The 20,491-nt window shown below is 37.0% G+C and overlaps 3 protein-coding genes across 6 annotated transcripts; 2 read left to right on the top strand and 1 right to left on the bottom strand.

Annotated features, from left to right (window-relative positions):
- Positions 1–248: 248 nt before the first annotated feature.
- znf511 (zinc finger protein 511) lies at positions 249–2,625 on the bottom strand (the record flags this gene model as incomplete). Its single annotated transcript, XM_042011171.1, has 6 exons — positions 249–427; positions 726–953; positions 1,286–1,410; positions 1,545–1,746; positions 2,271–2,344; positions 2,470–2,625. Coding segments are annotated over 6 exons (858 nt in total), but the record flags the coding sequence as incomplete, so codon positions are not given.
- A 997-nt stretch (positions 2,626–3,622) lies between these two features.
- adam8a (ADAM metallopeptidase domain 8a) lies at positions 3,623–12,826 on the top strand. The gene is made up of 25 exons (XM_042009500.1): positions 3,623–3,780; positions 3,944–4,050; positions 4,155–4,228; positions 4,319–4,397; positions 5,129–5,205; positions 5,523–5,754; positions 6,385–6,462; positions 6,597–6,665; positions 6,993–7,162; positions 7,258–7,339; positions 7,440–7,582; positions 7,682–7,862; positions 7,949–8,038; positions 8,211–8,406; positions 8,503–8,584; positions 8,683–8,863; positions 8,961–9,047; positions 9,141–9,225; positions 9,566–9,677; positions 9,798–9,996; positions 10,278–10,325; positions 10,415–10,471; positions 10,575–10,625; positions 10,730–10,810; positions 11,090–12,826. Exons 1-25 carry the CDS (start codon positions 3,663–3,665, stop codon positions 11,132–11,134), a joined length of 2,724 nt encoding a protein of 907 aa, XP_041865434.1. The 5' UTR covers positions 3,623–3,662; the 3' UTR covers positions 11,135–12,826.
- Positions 12,827–12,926: 100 nt separating this feature from the next.
- Positions 12,927–16,329, top strand: spef1 (sperm flagellar 1). 4 transcript variants are annotated; one of them, XR_006013313.1, is made up of 8 exons: positions 12,927–13,115; positions 13,333–13,444; positions 14,197–14,371; positions 14,484–14,529; positions 15,368–15,446; positions 15,553–15,658; positions 15,740–15,827; positions 15,975–16,048. XR_006013313.1 is itself a non-coding variant. In XM_042010683.1 (7 exons), exons 1-7 carry the CDS (start codon positions 13,007–13,009, stop codon positions 16,086–16,088), a joined length of 714 nt encoding a protein of 237 aa, XP_041866617.1. In that variant the 5' UTR covers positions 12,927–13,006; the 3' UTR covers positions 16,089–16,329. The 4 variants fall into 4 exon arrangements, 2 of the variants coding, with proteins under 2 accessions (XP_041866617.1, XP_041866616.1); XR_006013312.1 differs by having other exon boundaries at positions 15,740–15,892; positions 15,975–16,045; XM_042010683.1 differs by lacking the exon at positions 15,740–15,827 and having other exon boundaries at positions 14,197–14,344; positions 15,975–16,329.
- Positions 16,330–20,491: the final 4,162 nt, after the last annotated feature.

The raw sequence follows: 20,491 nt of genomic DNA, 5'->3' as shown, positions 1-20,491 counted from the left end.
TCTGACATTCTCATTTTTCTGTTTACTGTGGACTCAATAAACGTCCATATTGCAGCCTTAAGCTGCACTGCATCCTTCTGTTAAAATTTCCACTGATATGTCAAGTTTCCAAACCAACTTTTATCAGTACAAATTATCCTGTCTGCTCACAGTAGGATGTCACAACAAAGAAGAGAAGCATGACCAAAAAGTGAGGAACAATGAGAATATAAGCACCTGAAATATGATGATGCGAATCAATTTGTTTTGTAAAAAATACTTTAATTGCACATATAAAATCAAATACATTATGATGAAAAGGGCAGAAAGTTGTACTCTTAAAAAAAAGTGAAGACAAAACTAATTTGCAATCTATCATTTCTTTTTGCCCCGTCGTCCTCTGAAGCCTCGGACTGAACCGTGACCAAAGCACACAGTTGTAGGAACCCTGCGGAAAAAAAACCCACACACTTGAAATCAGACTGTTTATCAAGTAAAATTAAGAAGAAAAAAAAGCTGCAGTAAATGTTTGGGATATATTGACTCATATTTTAATTATATATTAATCCATATAGATGACTAAATGATCACTTTGCTTAACCAGACTTTACACCATGGAACAAAATTTATCTAGAGAGGACCATATGTTCTATTTGGCTAACATTTTACCTTAAATTTAATCGTAAAGTTAAAAGTCGAGTTTATTGAAACATGATGCTGTCTAACAAATATTTTAAAACACTAACCTGTAGGAGTATTGTGGTTTTAGTGGTGTAGTTTTTGTATCTGTACCCAGAGCTGCAACAGTACTTGCAGCTTCTTCTGCAGACACACGTGTTTCCATGGGTTCCTCTTGCTCTGATTGGTCAGACAGCACGTTGCATAGAACCTCACACACACCCTCAGACTCACACACATCACCTACTACCTCCATGGCTGCATCCTTTACCAGCTGTCTCTTCATTTCCCTGGTTCTGTTAACAGAAATAGTACATTTAAAATATGCATTCATTAAAGGAAATATAAAAACAGTATTGTATTAGAAGCTGTAATTATGTTAAAAAAATGTGGCAACATTACACATATTACAGTGGTTAGCAAAGCTAAATGATTTTCTGATAACACAAGCATGTGAAATACTTAAGAAAAAGATAAGTTTTGAGTTTAACTCTATGAGTGTCGGAACAACTAGCCTATTCAAATGCATGACCCTCCTCTTGAACACAACCCCTGAAGAGGAGTGACAGCATGCTGCCTCATATTTTGCTGCCATCTAGTGGACAAATTATAATTTACAAAGTCCTACCTCTTATCTTTCTTGTTTTTGTCAAATCTGAAGTCGGGAGGATACTTGTGAATTCTTATTAAGTGGTCTTTCCTTTGTTCACTAGTTCTGAACTTCTGTCCACAGCCTTCCACCAAACACTGGTACTGAAAAATGCAAAGAAATGTCAGGGGAAAGTACTAGCCTGTTTATTTGAAGGCCTAAAAAACATTTAACATTATTGTCATTTGGTTCAGCTTTTTTTACTTGTATTTTTGGAGAGCAAAAGTCACTGATTTACCATGTCTTGTTTCTGGGCAAGGATAGTGAAGAGTGAGTCATGCCACTCCTGGATGTGAATGTCAAGAAGCCAGGCGCTAGGTAGTGAGCGACGGCAGGAGCAGCACACGTGCCTGTGCAGGGAATTGTAGTGGTGCTCATACTCCTCCAATGTACTGAAAACTGCACTGCAGTCAGAGATGTGACAGGCAAACTCTGACACACTGAGACAAGACAAGAGGAGAACGACTGTAAGTGACAGCCTGACCATTCCTGAAATTACAATGGGGTACAGCTAAAGAGACAAATCCACAGCTGCAGCTGAGGAATTGAATAATGTCTGGGTTAACTTGATTATTTTTTTAATTTCTGGACATAATGGAATTTAGACAAATCAATAATTAATGATAAAAATGAGTCATTTCTTCATTATTTTGTGTTACATTTAAATTTAGCATATAACATTTCAAAATTATATCTGACAAAATGTGATGGGAATCTCGCCAGCTAAATGCAGGGGTAGGCTACAGCGTTATAAAGTATGAATGACTGAATTAATGAATGATTATGTGATGGCCACTTAGGTTTTCAACTTAATATAAGGCTACCAAGGGAGTTTGTTGCTGGTTAACTGTTTGGTAAACTGCATGTTAAATATTCCCTGCTGTGTTGTGGCTGATATACAGAAGTTTGTTTTTAGCTTTCGACTACAGCCAACTTCAACATCGCTGGAACTTGACTCCCATGCCTGAGCGTTGGCCTGTCTTCTTTCTCAGAGATGTAGAGGTCTTGCAGATACATGTGTCTCTGAATGTCTCCATCCTGTCAACACAAGTGATGCGCATGTTACAGCTACAATAGCTAGCTAATAATACTGCAAACATTATCGCCGCAAGTTTTATCTGACAGAAGTGATAGCAGTCGATTCGGTTTGTATTTAATGTTACCTCAAACAGATCGTGGTCTTTCTGGAGGCGGATAAGCTGGGGAGTGAAAGTGAACGGGTTATCTTCCTCAGGGTGCATCGTCTCCAGGTATGGCTCCGTGGCACCTGCCGGACGGTCTTTCTTGCTACTTGTCAATAAATCTCCCTCCGTCAGAAGTTAGACCAACCCTGACTACAGCAGTATGGATGTTTTATCCCTTATTTATTGTAATGTTATCCATATCCAACTCAACCTACGAAGCTACGCATTCCTGTGTTTTGGTTGTAATTGGCGCGAAAAGATAACGTCATACAGGCGGGTGTTTGTTGTCGACATCAACATGGCGCGTTACCGCCACCAACCGGTATATATATATATAATTTTACAGGCTTTCTAATTAATTAATCTTGATTAATCGCATTTTAATCTCATAACAATATTTGCCACCAAAAAGAAACCATTTTATTTAAATTAATTTTAGTAGACGACTGAATCAATAAGTTCAAGCTCTATTAATGTCTGGAAAATGTATTTAATTGCAATTAAATTCAAAACTGTAAAAAATTAATAGAAAATAGCCCTCGCCCAAAATGAACAAACCTAAAGTAAAGTGGCATTTTAAGTACTTTAACTAACAGCTCCAGCTGTTCTGGGAAATATTTTGATTATTACATCATTTATTAGATATTTTCTAATCATTCTTGATATTTTTTACTCGAGATATTTATTTTGTGGTTTTATGTTTAACTAAGGTTTATTGTTCTTTAAGTCTGGTTTTATACCTTTTAAGTATGTTTGCATAATAATACATGCTCATGCTATCAGCACAAATGCATGACGTACCAACATCTTTACCGATAGATGGAGACAAATATCAGAGTGGGTTTTAGCTCAAAAGGAGATTGCCTAAAGGATCACTCTTGAATTGAAATAGATAAGAAATAGAATTTTTAAAACTCAATTAAGTTTCAAACACCTAGTACATTTAATGAAAATAATTGCAATGAAGACTAAATAAATTTTTATTTTTCAATATCTACACAATGAAAATTTGTGCACGTTCCCAAACATACGGACCTAAATAAATAAATTTGTTGTACATGTATGGTCATGGTCGCTTGTGACACCACACAAACCAGAGAATTTTCGTTCTTACACTATATAAGCAAAGCTGTTCGGTATCAGATGGTCATTTACAGGATATTACACAGCAGATGGGCGGAGAGATGAAGATAGGTCTCTCAGACTTTCAGCACACAATGACTGAGTCCGTCCGACAGAGCAACATGTTACATTCTGGATATTTTATATGGATTTTATTCTCCTCGTGGGGTAAGTGGAAGCTTCTTTTTCTTTCTTTCTTTCTTTCTTTCTTTCTTTCTTTCTTTCTTTCTTTCTTTCTTTCTTTCTTTCAGTCTTTCTTTCTTTCTTTCTTTCAGTCTTTCTTTCTTTCTTTCTTTCTTTCTTTCGTATGAAACATTCTTGATACTTTCAGGAATAATTGCGGCCACTGTGAAGACGCTTCCTCATGTGATAAAATACCAAACATTGATACCTCAGAGGCTGAATACGTCTCTTATCAGTGATGCTGCGACACATGAGGTAACACATACTCTAGTAAATTCATTTTTAAGTCAACTTTAAAATGTTTCAATCTTTGAAGAATGTATAAAAACATATTCTGCTTCCCCTGTGTTTGTCAATAGAAATACCCATATGCACTTGATTATTCTATGAGCATTGCAGGGAGAAATTACACTCTTCATCTGGAGAAGAACAAGTAAGAACATTTTAATTTTTATCTTCATGTGCTGGGTCCACATAAATTGTACTGTCAATATTACTGATACACAAACTGTTGTCTTTTCAGAAATCTTGTTGGAAAAAACTTTACTGTTACCCACTATTCTGATGAGGGCTCCCAAGTTTCAACTGCTCCAGATCTTGGGGTATGTAACTTTTAATTATTTCTTTTAGCCTACATTTACCATGTCTGTGGGTAGCACACATCCATGGGTTATTAGTGTGACTTAACTAATTTTGATAGGGTACGCTGCAATTAAAAGGAACCATACTGGATTCACTTTAAGTTTAACATTATTTATACAACATTAATTATGCCTCTCGCCTGCTAAGTGCTGGGGATAGGCTCCAGCTTCCCTGAATTGGACAAAGCGGTATAGAAAATGAATGAATGAAAGAATGAATGAATGAATGAATGAATGAATGAATGAAATTATTACTTATCATACATACTGGCTGATTAAATATCCTGCACTTACAAGCTTCTGTTAGTTTTGGTGAATTTGTAATATTTGTTTTGAACAGTTTTGTAAAACATCACTTGGATTTTTATTATTTCACACAATTAAAGTCACAGCTCTAAACTATTGGATATATATATATTTCAACACCAATATCAGCTAGTTACTGTCATCATACTTGTATATCCTGATTATTGCAAAATATCAGATGAGCAACTGAAGTTTCTTAACTACAAAATTCCTCATTACAAGAAGTGACATGGGGCAATTCTTATGAAAGAGAAATTGACATTTCCTCAGAAAAAAGGACTTGTTTTAATTCATGTGTTATTAGAAAACAGGTAGTTACATGTATATTTTGTTTCTTTCACAAAGAACAAGTAAGTTTCTTTTACAAGTATTTAATGTCTTTCCAGGTTCACTGTTACTACCATGGACACATTGTTGGAGTGGAGGACTCCTCTGCCAGCATTGGATTGTGCACAGGAATGAAGTGAGTAAAGTGGCTACAATCTCCCCTTTAGCTTTAATTTAAAAAAAAAAGGTGACCTGCTTTCCTGAAAGAAGTTTGAAATATAATTAAATGTTATTATATGGGTCTTTTGCTGTGACACATTATCATTTTGTCTAATCCAAGGGGATGCTTAGTTCTTCCACTTCAGCTCTGTACCAGAAAGCAAATAGCAACAGGTTTTATAGGTTGGAAAGTAAAAGCTGACTTAGACTGTCGTATGACTTGATCTGATTGATTTTGATCTGTTGATCTCTGGCTGGTCAGATATGCTTTTAAATTCTTTTTCTGCTCCTCAGGGGGTTTGTAACCCTTCAAGATCAGATGTACCTCATTGAACCTCTGAATGATGATGAGTCAGGACAGCAAGATGGCAGAACAAACTCTGAAGCTTTCAGTGTTGAGGGTCCTCATGCCGTTTACAACTACAGACACCTGAGGAGGAAGCGGAGCTCCTGTTCCCATGGAAACACAACCACTTTCTATGATCATGGAGCTCGTTCGTCTGGACTGTTCCACTTCAGCAGTCTGGTAAATACGCAGCATGGACACATTCCTGGACTATTTGGACTTAGGCCACTAAAATTTTATAGTTCAGCTTTACATTCAACCATCTTATACAGAATACTAAAAAACAGCAGAATCAGTTGTAGATGTTGATAATTTCTTTGCACAGTTCTGTATCAGTATCAGTAAAATGTATCAGTGAACAGATAACCTTAAAAAATGACTTCAAAAGAATGAAATTGTGTCCCATTTCACAAAATGTTCAATCAAATTCAATAATGGAGAAAAAAAGGAAAAAAGTATAAATTGAAAAAAATCATAGACAGATTATAAGTCACAATAAAAGACTATGGGAAGTGTAATATAATTCCATAAAGAGACTAAATGAGGTACAATAAAGGTGGAAAATATGCTAAATATAGCATAAACAGAAGCCTAAATTATAAAGAAAGAGATTTTTTAAATAAAAAGAAAATACATATAAAGAGAATAACAGCACTGCAAACTCAAGATCCACCTACACACACACACAAACTGAAATGAAAACACACTTTGTTACTTTTATTTTGTACATTCAACAAATAACTGCACATACACAGAGTCATATAGAGATGTGATTATTACTGATGGGAATCTGCCCTTTGTGTTACTCAGAAAAGCAGATCCCAGATCAAAAGCCAATCAGGAAAACCCAGGACGGTGGAGTTGGTTGTGGTGGTGGACAACACAGAGGTTTGATTCCCAATTAATTTTTTTCCCTTTGAACCTGTAGATGCAGCTTATCTGAAAGTAAGAGCTTAGGATGAATAGCTAATTGTATGTGAGATGCTAATTGTAATACTAATTTGAATAATAATTTCTTTTAGTATAAGAAGTTTGGCAGTAAGAAGAAAGTAGAGGCCAGAGTGCTTGAAGTAGCCAACCACGTGGACAAGGTATGTTTGTTTCTCTGTACTCTGGCAAATAAACAGAAAGTATTCATGCAGGATATTTTGTTTTTTACTAACTAGACTGACCAATAAAAGGAAGGGAAAGTTCTCTCACTATGAAATCTAACTTTAACTGTGAATCTTCACACCTAATTTGAAAATTTTCACATATCCTTTTTGAATATGATTACCATGAAAGAAACACCAGACTGCAGTACCCCCAACAGTGGCTTCCTTTAGATCATGTTGCTTGTAGCATCACTTTACACACATTCAGAAATACTGATTTTAATTTTTTATTATGTGTAACTTTTATGCTCTGTGCTATTACAGCTGTATCGCCCTGTGGGTATTCGTGTGATGCTCGTAGGTCTGGATATCTGGTCATACCAAGATCAGATAAAGGTCAGCACTAACCCTGAAAGCACCCTGGTTCACTTCCTTGAGTGGCGTCAGCAGTACCTGGTGCCAAGGACCAAACACGACAATGCACAGTTCATTACGTAAGATTTTCCTGTTTAACTTTGCACAAAAAAGAGAAAGGGATGTTTAAATTGTCAGAGCCCATGTCTAAACATTTTGCCTCCTCTTTGCTCAGGGGTGTGGATTTTGACGGCTCCACTGTTGGCTTAGCCAACACCAATGCAATGTGCACTTCTAAGTCTGGAGCTGTCAATGAGGTATGTCATATTAACAGATTAAACATGGGGAAATTAACAAGTAATGAAGGGAAATGTATGCTGTGAACTGCACTCACCCTTATACCTTTAATGCACATAGGACCATAACAATAACCCAATAGGAGTGGCCTCCACTATTGCCCATGAGATGGGTCACAACCTGGGCTTGTCTCATGATACTGAAAACTGTGTCTGTGGTTCGTTTACATCAAAGAAAGCCTGTATCATGGCTGATAGTATTGGGTAGGCTCAGTTTTCACCTGTAATTAAATTCATACATATCTACAAATCTATAAGATAAGATAATACTTTTTCCTTTCTTGTTCCTACTATGTCTTCTAGTATTGTGTATCCTGAACTGTTCAGCAGCTGCAGCCAGCTACAGCTCAGCAAGTTTTTGGAAGAGATCAACCCTGCCTGTTTGCTAGATGCTCATTCCCCCACTGATCGCATCTATGGGGGACCAGTGTGTGGAAATGCCTTTTTAGAGCCCGGAGAGGAATGTGACTGTGGCACTGTGGAGGTTTGTGCATGATGCATTCAAAAGGAATGCATATGATATAATTAAATGCCACAGAGGAAACAGATTTGTAATATTCTGCTTCATAGGAGTGCAAGAATCCCTGTTGCAATGCCACCACCTGCAAACTGAGTCCTGGAGCCCAGTGTGCAGACGGAGAGTGCTGCCAAAGCTGCCAAGTAAGCACTACCCACTGTGTCTAGTGTTTATTAGATGTGTGAAGTTACATTCATGATAATTATTGTATAACATATCTAGACAGACTTGATTGTGTCGTCTGGCTTTTCATGTGTTAGTGAATATATTTCAGTAGTTTGTACTTGACCATCTGTGGTTCTTTGCACTCTGCAGCTGAAACCGACAGGCAGCATCTGCAGACCAAAGGCAGGAGACTGCGATCTGGTAGAATATTGTACTGGCTTCTCTGCAGCCTGTCCAACTGATGCCTTCACCCAAAACGGCCTTCCATGCAACCGAGGAAAAGGATACTGCTATAATGGGCAGTGCCCATCAAGGCAAGATCACTGCAAGAGACTTTGGGGACCAGGTAAAACACCTACGAGTGACAGTTTGGTTTGTATGTGCTTTCATTCTGATACATCCAGTGTCACCATCCCACCTTCTTTGCTATGATCCTGTTCAGATGCTGATGTAGCACCAGATGTTTGTTTCAATCAGCACGGGGGCTGCAGAAAAACACTAGGAGGCCAGAGATGCTCCAGCCGGTAGGCAATTAAAGCCACAAGACTGTAGTTGGTAGCATATTACTACTGTGAAGTATGTCTGTTCATGTTGAATCATTGCATGTGTTTTTTGGTTACAGAGATCAATCCTGTGGAACACTCTTCTGTTCCGGAGGATGGGAGTTTCCACTGACATCCAGGAAGTCCTTTTACAAATTAGGAAATGGAGTAATATGCAATGAGGCAAAAATGAACCCTGAAGACAACTTCCCAGCTGACCTGGCCATGGTGCCAGCTGGCACCAAGTGTGGCAACAATATGGTAAAGAAAAGCTGCTTCTGACAGTCAGCATGAATAAAACCCTCATGAATTACATATTTTGGGGGGTCAATATCTTTGTAATGTCTTTATCTGTCAGGTATGCCGCAATCAACGATGCGAAGACATCAAAAACATAAAAGCATACGGAACAAATGACTGTTCATCCAAATGCAGCAACCATGGGGTGAGAACTTGTGTTATGAATTAAAAAAAAACTTAAAAACACCACAGTGCTGTGGAGGCATGGCAGCTTCATTTACTGTGAGATCTTTGACAGGTATGCAATCATGAGAGTAAGTGTCACTGTGATCCTGGCTGGGCTCCGCCTTTCTGTGACGTGCAGCAGTCAGAGATTACTGAAGGTATTGTTTGTTTGTTTTTTTTCCGTAAGCACACAAATAAACACAGACGATTCTGTGTATTTGTTTCTGTATGTGCTTGACCTTTTTAAAAAACAATGATTTAAGCATGACCCTGTTTCACAGCAAGAGTTAATACTTCTCACAGACTCTAAAACAACTGTTGTTTGTTCTGATGAGCAAAAATACTGAGTGAATGGAATTTCCCTATCAGCCAGTACAAATACAATAATGATGTTACAGTGAATTCTGCTTCCTGAGCAGTTGACATATGTTATTTCTCATCCTTAAAAGGAAAAAAAAATGCAGTGACACAATCTGTTGTGTATATGTGTGTGTTTAGAGTCCAGCCTGGTTGTGTATGTTGTATCACTGGGGGTTTGCTTACCTCTGCTCTTGGTCCTGGTTATTGGGAGTCTGATGTGTTGTATCAGAAAAAGGCAACCTACGAAGAGGTGCGGAAACAATTTGCATCTTTCTTTTAGATTTTATTAAATTACAACTTAAGAATTAGAAACAAACCTCATCTTCATGTACATCTTTAATCTACATTCCTGTGCGCATTTTCTTTCCAGATGCCTTCCAGCTACGTCGGGACAATCAAACCCACTGTTTAGGTCTAGCAGTCCACGAGGCAGTCCTCAGCTCAGATCCCCACACATCAGCCAGCCTACATTTTTGGAGTCATCAGCCACTCAAGCCTGTAAACCTCTCTCCTCTGCTACTAACAAACCACAGACTGGAGCACTGAAGCCATGCAGATCAGCTCCAGAGGTGAGCTTCTCTTTCAGCTCACACTACATGTGTTTGCTTTACTGTGTTTCCTCTGCATCAGACATATTGCCATTTGTAGTAACTGCCTCAAATTTATAGTTATTTAATTTTTTTTTTAAAAAGCTGCTTTTTAAATTTAAATTGAATTGTCCTCAAGACACAGTGAATACCAGCTAGAAAGTCTTAATAATAAACAAAGCAGAATCTAAATTAAACTTAGTATTCAAATTGAAAAACAATAATGAAGCTTTTGCTGCACATTCTGTTTTCTCTCCTTACAGCCACCCAAGAAAGTACTAGCTGTAGATCAGTCATCAAAGATTCCCCAGGTACTTTGAGCTCCTGTTTTCCCTTTATTTAAATATAACATAATTTCCATATCTTGTTTTTCAATTACTAAATAAATATATTTATTTAGGTTGCATGTCCATTAATGCAGCCATCAGCTGTGTCAAGGCTACCAGTTTATCCTGAGGTAAAATGACAATGGATTAACAACAGATCTCTGTTCAACGAAACAAATAGTTTGTTTTTATAAAATGATGTACAACTTATTTTTTTCTCTCTGTATTTGTCAGAAAAGGCCGCTTCCTCCATCAAGACCTCTTCCACCCCTTACAACAAAACCAGTAGGTGATATTAAAGTCAACTTAATGCTCTTGTTTGCATTTATACATTTGAGTGTCCTTGTCTTTACTGCTTGTTTGAAATATGATTATTCCGTCTTTGAAAGATCATGAAGCCAAAAACTCCAATGCTTCCAGTGAAGCCAAAGCCCTCTGCAGCCCCATCCTCACTGCCACACACTCAGCTGGTATGTATGACAAGCAGACAGAGTGAACCAGACTTTCAAGCAGTTGGAATTTAGACATTCTTAAATCTTATTAAAAGCAGTTAGTTTATAAAGACATAACAGTATAATGAACAAGCAGTAGCTTACTGTTGGTGAGTTAGCATGCACAGAAACCCTTTTGACTGAAAAGCTCAGACTCTGAGGCAGTGGAAAAAAAATATAAGGACTAGTTTGGGAAATAAATGATCAACTTTTCCAAAGTATGTGTGCTAACAGTCTTTATTTTTTTTTTTTTTTTAGCTTGGAGGAAAATCTGCCCTGATGCCCCCCTGTAGGCCAAGATGACAGAGGAAATAATTTACCCTGGAGTACACACTGAGATCCTCTGGCGAATGATCATTTTTTTATTGCACCTTGAAGGAGCAAGAAGATCTTCTGAAGATAATTGTCTGTTTTAAAGTGGAAACAAGATCCACAGAAGGGTCAGCAACATTAACAGACAGCGCTTTTCCATTAATTATAGTATCCCTGTGGATTACCATTGTCTGTGTCCTGCTCCTGCCAGCCTTCATTATATTGATACGAACCTGAAAACATGTTCAGCAGACTCGGTCTGAGTGCTTTATCAATGACAAATTGCTGCCATAATTGTTTTTAATGTAGTTTTAAGGGAAATGTTTTGATGCGCTGATCCTGGGATTTGTGAACTTAATGAATCAGCCACCTTATCAATGTTTTTGTTTACATGTACATCAACATCCTGGCTATGACTGGGTTTTTTATTTTTATTTTTTTGAAGTATACTAGTTACGTATTGCTCATCTTATTCTGCACTCAGGAACCTGGACATGCTACTTGGAATACTCTGAGAGAAACCAGGATACTGCAGCAAATAACAACCTATCCAGGTTTCTGAACATGCCCTGCTGGTCAAGATCATAATGGCCAAGATGATAAGAAAATTAAATAGAACTGTATACGCACATAATCAGAAACCTGGATATTTACATGGTCGTGTATACGGGGAACTTAATAACAAGATTCTCATGGTCAATGTAAGCACTACTTCTCTAGAATTATCAAAACCTGGATGAGAAGATATTGATTGTGTTAAAATAGTCAATGGTGCAACTGTTTGAAGTGCTACTGTTTTCTCATGATTTTGTTACTGGATATTTTAAAATCTTGCCCTGGACAGCACTGGACAGATTGTAATACTTCCTTATCCTTATGCACAAATATGTAAGTATCTTTAATGTTCTACTGAGGACCAGAATTCCCAAACTGAAAGAGACATACAACAGCCACAAATTATTGCAGATACTAATGTCGTTCTCAAACATGTTTTGCATAATGTTATATTTAAGTTAGATCTGTTTTTGTTTTCCTTTTTTTTTATCCAATTTTACATAAATGAGTTTAGTCTTTTTATTTATCTATTTGTGGTTATTTTGAGTCCCAAAATTCTGTTTTGTGCCATTGTTTGTTCTGTATTGCATTTATTTGTCCATTGTATAGTCATTTTGCATAAATTTGTAGCCAGTTTTTGTCTCTTCGTGGTTATGGTACTTTTTATAAGGTTGTTTTAAGTCTAATAGCAGTAGTTGTCTTTCGGTAATTATTTTAGTTGGTGATATATGTGCTTTATGTTTTTTTTTTTTTTTTATTGTTAATTTTGTGTCTCAATCTCTTCCAGGGAAATATTTCACAACTATGTCAGGGTTACAATGTTTTTTGGGTCCCTATGCCATTTAGTACTCATCTGTCCATGGCACTGGAATGGGCACTTTATTATTTAATTTAACTGTATTGTTTTATTATTTTTTTAAATAGACGTATTTTAAAAGTTTTTTTTCCCCTCTTAGCTATGATTGCTTGACTTTGTGCATCTAAATTATTATCTGACATTTTGATTGTAATTCTTAAAGAGATTATATCTTTATTTCTTAATGAGAGGATACTGGTTTGATTTATGCAGATTTTTTTTCCCTCTGGTTTTCTTTTGAAGTTTAAAGTCCACTTTACAATAAATATTAATCGTGACACATGTCTGAGTGCATCGTTTCGTCTTTTCATCCACGCGCCATTATTTCTGTTGCTGCAGTTTACCATCGGTTGCCTAGGAACGCTTCAAACAACTAGTGGTCGAAGGAAGCTAAAAAGCTAACAGCTTGAATCATTATAAACTGTTCAGAGATAGATGTACCTTAAAGAATAATGGATCGAGAACTTAACGATGAGGAATTGCAAGATTTGTTCGCATGGATAGACAAAATACCTCTGTCTAGACCCAAAAGAAACATTACAAGAGACTTCAGCGATGGAGGTAGCACAAAACACACAGAGCACACTAAGCCTTTGCTTACGTTCAGTCCATAGGGAGCAACCACGCAAATAGCAGTAATATGATCTCGCATTCATTTGTCACGTATTTCTTAATCTACAATAATCCCATTTGACTGTTTAAGTAGTTTATCGGCTCAAATATCTGTGTGTTTGTTTACTTGTGAACTGACCGTGTCTCCATGCTGGACCCTCCGCAGTGATGGCTGCTGAGGTTGTTAAGCGTTTCTTTCCAAAGCTTGTTGACCTGCACAACTATGTTCCTGCAAACTCTACACAGCAGAAACTCAGCAACTGGAACCTCCTCAACAGGCAAGACAACCATCAGTCATATTTTCACAATTACAGTCTTTTAATAACCTAATCTTTTAATGATTAAATGATTATTTAAGTTCTGGTCATTGAAGATAAAGGAATCAGTTTAATTAATTATAATAATAAAAATAAGTAAATAAATACAACTGAAGTAACCACTGACCTATGGAAAGGGGAGGATTTTTATCCAGTTTATTTTCTACAAAGGTGAAGACAAGATAGATAGAGCACCAACTGTGCAGTCACCCATGATCTTGAAATCTTGCTTTCAACTGTTTTCAACAGTAAAGGACACAGAGGCTATAACACTGTTGAAAGATATGCATGAAACAGCAATACTTCTTGTTTGCAAAAACTTTAATTCATATTACACTGTATTTCTGGGCTAATGATTAAATAGAAGACAACACCAAAGCAGCACTTTTTAGAAGTAGAAAAAGCATGTACAATAAAACTTGTTGGAGGATCTATTGTGTTTTGTGGGTTTGGTTTGCTGTTTGTTGTACTCAAGGCACTTTTGTACATACTTTAAGCTGAACATTTGACTGGGCCTTCCCTTTTTGTCATGAGAACACATCTTACAGCCTCTCCCGGGTCACTGGTGTGGCACATAGCCAACTACAGATTTATGGGACTGGACTGTAAACATAGCTGTCTCTGTGGGCTCATCAGTAAATCACATGCAGTCTGCATTTCTCTTGTGTCATCCATTTGAAAAATCCCTTTTTTTTTTTTTTTTGCATTGGCAGGAAGGTGTTTTCCAAACTGGATTTTCACGTGCCCGAGGAGACAGGGAGGAGGATTGTATTGAGTACTGCTGGAGCAATAGAGCCTGTGCTAAGTGCCCTAAGGGAGAAGATAGACAAGAAGTTGGAGCACACCACAAATAATATACTAGTGGGTACTTGGGCAAATATATCAGAGGTCAGAAGTTATCAGTTAGTCATATCAGAAGTTTGTTATAAGCTGCTTACAAATGATGAACTGTTATGGTCTGAATACCCACATTTTGACCAGTTTTGCCTTTTTGCTTTAGAATTTGGACTACTATGACACCAGGAACCAGGGGAAACCTCATGCCGGTGAAGTAGAAAGAACTATGTTGACTATGCTTTGATTTCAGACTTGTGCAATACTGTTTTTGAGGAAAGTGTTAGCTGACAATGCAAAAAATATGCCTTTTTTCAGCGTTAGAGGGACAGCTGGTATAATTTTAGATTTTTGTTGTTAGTACTTTGTCTGCTGGTCAGCTGACAAATACAGATTCAGCATAATCCAAATGACTTTACTTTGTTTTTTCTGTGTTCTGGAAAATAATTAATGACTAATGTCAGTGCTGATTCTGTCACTGCAGTGATCTCTTTCTTTCTCTTTCCTTTACTGACCTCATCAGCAAATGTACCCTGCTAAACTGCCCTGAGACACTGACCACACAGTGACACATACATACCTCCTTTTGAAGGCATCAAACAGGACTGATTAGAAAATGCCACAACCTTAAGGGTGTGAACTGGCGATATGTGTTTCTTCCGTTTCCCACACCTCATCTGTAACTAAAACTAGTCTGTGAAGCTGACCTCAGACCAGCACCTCCTCCCTCTGCTCTTTCCCTTTCCATCTGCACCTCATCCACTCTAAGAGACAGAGCTGTTATCAGTTCCCAACATCCAGATGACCTTTATCACTAGCCAGTTCACCCCTGATTACCAGATTTTCTTTTCTCTTTATCTTCTTATCTGACTTCCTTGCCTCTTTCTCTGTCTGTTTGTGATCAGCACTTACTTGCCTTGAATGGAATTGAATCTCTTTATCTTACTGAGCCAAAAATTTTTTTATCAGAGGATGTTCTGTTTGTTTGTAACCAGAAACTACAGATTTCTTTCTCATTCCAGTTGATGATATATATTTTTTCTTTTCTAGAACTTCATCAGACTAAAGCAAGACTTCCTGCTGAGCTGTCAGAAATGAAAAAAGATGAGAAGAGCGTGCAAAAAAACGTGTATGATCAAAATATTACTTCAAATTTGAACTAAATGAATCGGTTGAACTGTTTTAATAATAATAATAATGATAATGTGTCATTTTGAAAAAAAAATGTTGTGCAGGAAACTGCAGCACGCTGTAAAGTTATATTCAGACATGGACCCTACTTTCCGGCTAATCCTGCAGGAAAAAGAGCAGGCAGTCATGGCTTTGCAGGAGACTGTGGAGGTACAAACACACTGCAGGAAACTCTGCTGACTAGCTGAATATCTGTAAACAAAACCATCTTCCATTTTTTATGCCCTTTAGGGGAAAAGATTTGTCATATAGACCAACCAGCTGCAACGTGTGTGTGTGTGTGTGTTTTATGTCTCATACGCTGTGTCAGCAGTGGTCAGTGAGTCAATATCAACTCAGCGGATGCAAGCTTTTGCCACATCTGCTTATAAAGAAAAAAGCAGAGTAACACATGAGCAACTTCTCCTTTTTTTTTTTAAGAAACCTCCTCCAGTTTAACCTTCTCCTTTTACATCCTTGTGTATAGATCCTGCAGATGAAAGTGAACAAGTTGGAGCATTTGGTACACTTGAAGGATATACGTATCGAAGATCTGACACGGCACTTGGAGATGTACAAAGTAAAAGACAACTCACAATGATACAAATTTTTAGGCTACATTAACAATATGTAACCCACATTCCTGTACCTTAGTTTGTTTTTATGACAAACAAAAAAAGTATTTAGTCATTCTGTCTTGTTAATCTCACTTATGTACAAGTGTGTGGACTGATACCATGTGTCAGATGTCAAAATATGTAAAGTATTTGTTTCCAGAGGTATTTACTTGTCTAATTTGTAATATTTCTATTTTAATCAATAAAGAAATAACTATCACCATCCATATTATGTCCCTCTATATGATTAGGTTTATAAAATTTGTTTATAAATTTGAGGTATTACTTGTTTGATATAAATTGATACTTCTGTGAAGAGTGTTTTTAAGTGTCACATCAGCTGACTTCTAGTAAAAAAGGATGCTCTTGTGGGTTTACTCATGTTTCTTCCTACTGTTTTCTAAAACAGCATCACTCAGATTCAAAGAAATGCCGTAAGTGTGAAAATAGTTCAAACACAGAGTCCAGTTATTAATGACTCCGTTTCCTGTTTTTCAATTAATGGTTTTAGAATCAATGTGATGAAGTGGAAAATGACCAAATATAGTTAAATGTTGTTCACCCAACAGCCACAGACCTATAAAACCAAACTACTGATTGTTAATCTAGACATAACCAGTGGTTTTGAGATGTAAAGTTAACCTGGGTGTTTTTATGTTATAAGATGTAATGCAAGACACAGAGGTATTTGTCCCTGTAGGACCGGTTACCTGATCATCTATATCAGGAGCAGTTGATCTTCACCAGCTTCCTGTTGCTGAATCTGTTATGTTCACTGTTCGGCCACCCAATCAGTCATTATCAAGTTTGAAACTTGAAAACATGACTAGAAAAATGTGTGTTTGTAGATAACTTATTACATTAAGTTTGTTACACATTTAGAGAATAAACACGTATTTTACAATATATAGTGAAAATTATGCTAAACTAAATAACCAGATTTATCATTTTGCTTCAAAATTAACAGGAACTTCCTAAAAGGAAAACATTAGAAACCACAAGCTCACAAAAGAGTTATCCTCCTCCATCATCAAATACAGTTATCTGAGAAAGATAGTGCACCCTCTTTCAGTTCTAAGGTTTTATGTATCAGGAAAAAAATCTAGTCATTAGCAAGTATTAAAATTACATAAATGCAACCTCAGATGAAAAACAACACTTACCATACTGCATTGTTTTATTATTCTTCATTTAACTAGAGATAGGTTTAATAATCAAGTTGCATTTGACTGCATGAAATAAGTATTTGATACAATAGAAAATATAACCTAATATTTGGTAAAGAAACATTTGTTTGTAATTACAGAGATCAGCTCTTTCCTGTAGTTTTTGACAAGGTTTGCACACACCGCAGCAGGGATCTTCTCCAGATCTTTTAGGTTTCAGGGCTTGTACTGAGGTACTGAGGTCAGGAGATCGTTGTCCAATCGTCCTGTACTCCTTTCCAGAAAAGCACCCCCAAGCATAATGTTTCCACTCCCATGCTTCACAATTGGGATGGTGTTCTTTGGAATGTATTCATCCTTCTTCTTCCAAACACGGCAAGCAGTATTTATACCAACATGTCTATTTTGGTCTCATCTGACCACATGACTTTCTCTCATGCATCCTCTGCACCATCCAGATGGTCAGTGGCAAACTTGAGATGGGCCTGAGACACCCCTACCCATTGGATTTAATGGCTAAGTGTGTCCAAACGTTTGACTGGTACTGTACATACACATATAGAGCATCTGCTAGTCAGTACCAGAAATAATAAAAAAAAAACTGTAAAAAATAGCTTTCACAACACAAATTATATTTAAAATTCATAAATATACATTAAAAAATATACCTTTGAGGCATAGTTAGTACCATTTTTTTATGCTTTCTAGGAAATGTCTAGGAAATAGGAGACAAATTTTAAGAATCTAAACCTGGGGAGGCAGTGGCTGAAACAGCCTGAGCTATAGTCATTTTTATAATTAAAGTTCTACTAATGATCACTCAAACTATTTTCATAACTCAGAAGCACATGCTACTAAACATCAATGTCTAAAATGTCTTCATCTTAACTATTTTACAGTTTGTATTGCAGGCTGTGGTCAAATGTTTGGAGATTCAAACCTATCTAGTTTGAGAATCACTTGCTTAACTCTATACCATCTTTGTTATTTAATAAGGGTTTTCCTTATCAAGGTTATTTTCTTCAACAAAAGGACAAATGTTTTCACGGCCTGAAGAACCCTTCTCAAGATGAGTTGTGTGGCCTTTAGGTGTCTTCAATAGATCTACTAAAAATAACAGGATTTAAGAACATATGAGTTGACCAAAACTTGCAAAAACGGGGTGAGCAACAGAGAATTAAGTTTGCCAACTAAAGTGCTCAACTGTCTTTAAGTAACGGCCTAAAAAGAACACTTAATACTAAAGATCTCAGCAGGAGGGACTGAGAAATAGCAACACACAAGATAGGAATGTGTGAAAAAACTGCAGAACAGAGCAGCTATTAATGAAAGCACTGTCTGCTGATGATGATTCACATTTGTGCCACTTTGCTGTTGGATGGGGGCCTGGATCGTGTCTCTGGGGGAGGGACATATCCAGGAAGATGTCAAGGAAAGATGGATCATGCATGATATGATGCGAGATCAGGGACAAAAGGAAGGAAAGAAAAGTGATGCTTCAGCCAGGAAGCTACAAAACCTTACCTTCCCCATCCCAGATACGAGGCTTCCACATCCCAGATAGGAGGGCAAATCAAATCAAACTTGTTCAGGTTATACCCGACAGCAGGATAATTAAACCACCCGATGAAATTAGCTCAAGTCAACAAACTAAAATAAATCTCCTGTAAGTAAAAAAAAAAAAAAAAAAAAAAAACCTGAAGATGAATTACATTTATTGACACTTTCCTTTCTAAACATTTAAATCTCAAGAAACATTTGATCCTGGTCAGGCAAAAGTTAAAAACCCTCCTCAAGGAAGTAGGAAGTAAGTTTGATGTTTCAGCTGTTAAAGAATACAGAGGGCTTCATGGGGCCTGAGAGGTCACAAGAGGAAGCCATCACTCATCTGGTCATCAACCAAAGTCACACACAGTAACACAATTTGGACAGCCTTTCTGACTGGCTGTGCAGAAGGCAAGACTTGTGGTTCAGTGTTGCTCTAATGATTTATGATTTTTATGATGTTTACAACGCGTTATGGACTAGAACAACAGGGACTGTGTAATAAATAGTTTTCACCAAACATTTGGTCATCCTCACACTGCCTCAACCACATAGTCAGTAAGAGACACTGATTCACGCTTTTTTCACATTAAGATTAGTTTACTGCAATGCTCTTCTTTCTGGTCTTCCAAAGAAGTACCTGAACGAGCTGCAGCTTGTACAGAACACAGCTGCACGTCTGTTGGCAAAGACCAGAAAGAGGGCCCACATTACACCAATTAACCGTCAGCTTCAGAATTGATTTTAAGATTCTTTTATTGGTTTTTAAGTCTCTTAATGGTCTTAGCCCACCTTATTTATCTGATTTGCTTTTATCTTATGAGCCCACTAGACCCCTCAGGTCCTCTGGTACTGGCCTTTTAACTGTTCCCAGAGTAAAAACAAAAACCCACGGAGAGTCCTCCTTTTATTTCTATGACCCTCGTTTGTGGAACAGCCTGCCTGAGGACGTGAGGGTAGCACCTAGTGTGGATATTTTTAAAAACAGACTCAAGACCCACCTTTTTAGTTTAGCATTTTAATCATTACTTTTATTATTACTATTGTATTTATTCATTTATTTATTCTTAACACACAGGCTGTATTCAGCTTCTATTTATTTATCATTTATGTATTTGTTTTATCATTTTGTATTCTCTATTTCCCGGGTTCTCTTATTTTATGGGTCTTAGCAATATTACTTTTATACCCAGGGTTGGTTTTTAGATTGTTTCAGATTTGGTTTTACAGTGTTTTATCTCAGTGTTTCACCACACCACTAGACCGAATTGACCTTGAGCTGCTATTTTTATGTATGAAAGGTGCTATATAAATAAAGCTTGATTTGATTTTGATTTGAAATGACAAGTCAACACACAAACTATGAAGTCTTTTTATATCAAGTATTTGTTGGCTAATGTACTCTGAATTCTTTTAAGTTTCACTGGGTGTTTTCTAACAAATTCCTCATGGAAATATGCTTTAAACACATTTGATATATTGAAAATCTTGTGTAATACTTTTTGAAAACTTGAGTGTCTCATTTTGCCTATCTCATAACCTGACGATTTACTTGGGTTTGCATAGATACAAAAATCATCTTTGGGATAAGGGGTTGTTTTGCCACATTGCCTCACTAGCATGGCATTTGGTCACCTCCTATTGGTCACCTGACTGTACTACACAATGACCAGCCC

Source organism: Melanotaenia boesemani, chromosome 16, assembly GCF_017639745.1.
Source record: "Melanotaenia boesemani isolate fMelBoe1 chromosome 16, fMelBoe1.pri, whole genome shotgun sequence".
Classification (NCBI taxonomy): domain Eukaryota; kingdom Metazoa; phylum Chordata; class Actinopteri; order Atheriniformes; family Melanotaeniidae; genus Melanotaenia; species Melanotaenia boesemani.
Note: the sequence above shows the minus strand (reverse complement) of the source record. Positions and strands in the feature narration are given on the sequence as shown.

What these genes read in the sequence shown, in the direction of transcription:
- adam8a (XM_042009500.1), top strand. Translation starts at nt 3,663, where the DNA reads ATGGGCGGAGAGATGAAGATAGGTCTCTCAGACTTTCAGCACACAATG. An exon ending in GACAATGCACAGTTCATTAC is followed by an intron (nt 7,163 to 7,257) that starts GTAAGATTTTCC and finishes CTCTTTGCTCAG; the next exon opens with GGGTGTGGATTTTGACGGCT. An exon ending in GGCTACCAGTTTATCCTGAG is followed by an intron (nt 10,472 to 10,574) that starts GTAAAATGACAA and finishes TGTATTTGTCAG; the next exon opens with AAAAGGCCGCTTCCTCCATC.
- spef1 (XM_042010682.1), top strand. Translation starts at nt 13,007, where the DNA reads ATGGATCGAGAACTTAACGATGAGGAATTGCAAGATTTGTTCGCATGG. An exon ending in AAGAGACTTCAGCGATGGAG is followed by an intron (nt 13,116 to 13,332) that starts GTAGCACAAAAC and finishes GACCCTCCGCAG; the next exon opens with TGATGGCTGCTGAGGTTGTT. An exon ending in CTTGGGCAAATATATCAGAG is followed by an intron (nt 14,372 to 14,483) that starts GTCAGAAGTTAT and finishes TTTTTGCTTTAG; the next exon opens with AATTTGGACTACTATGACAC.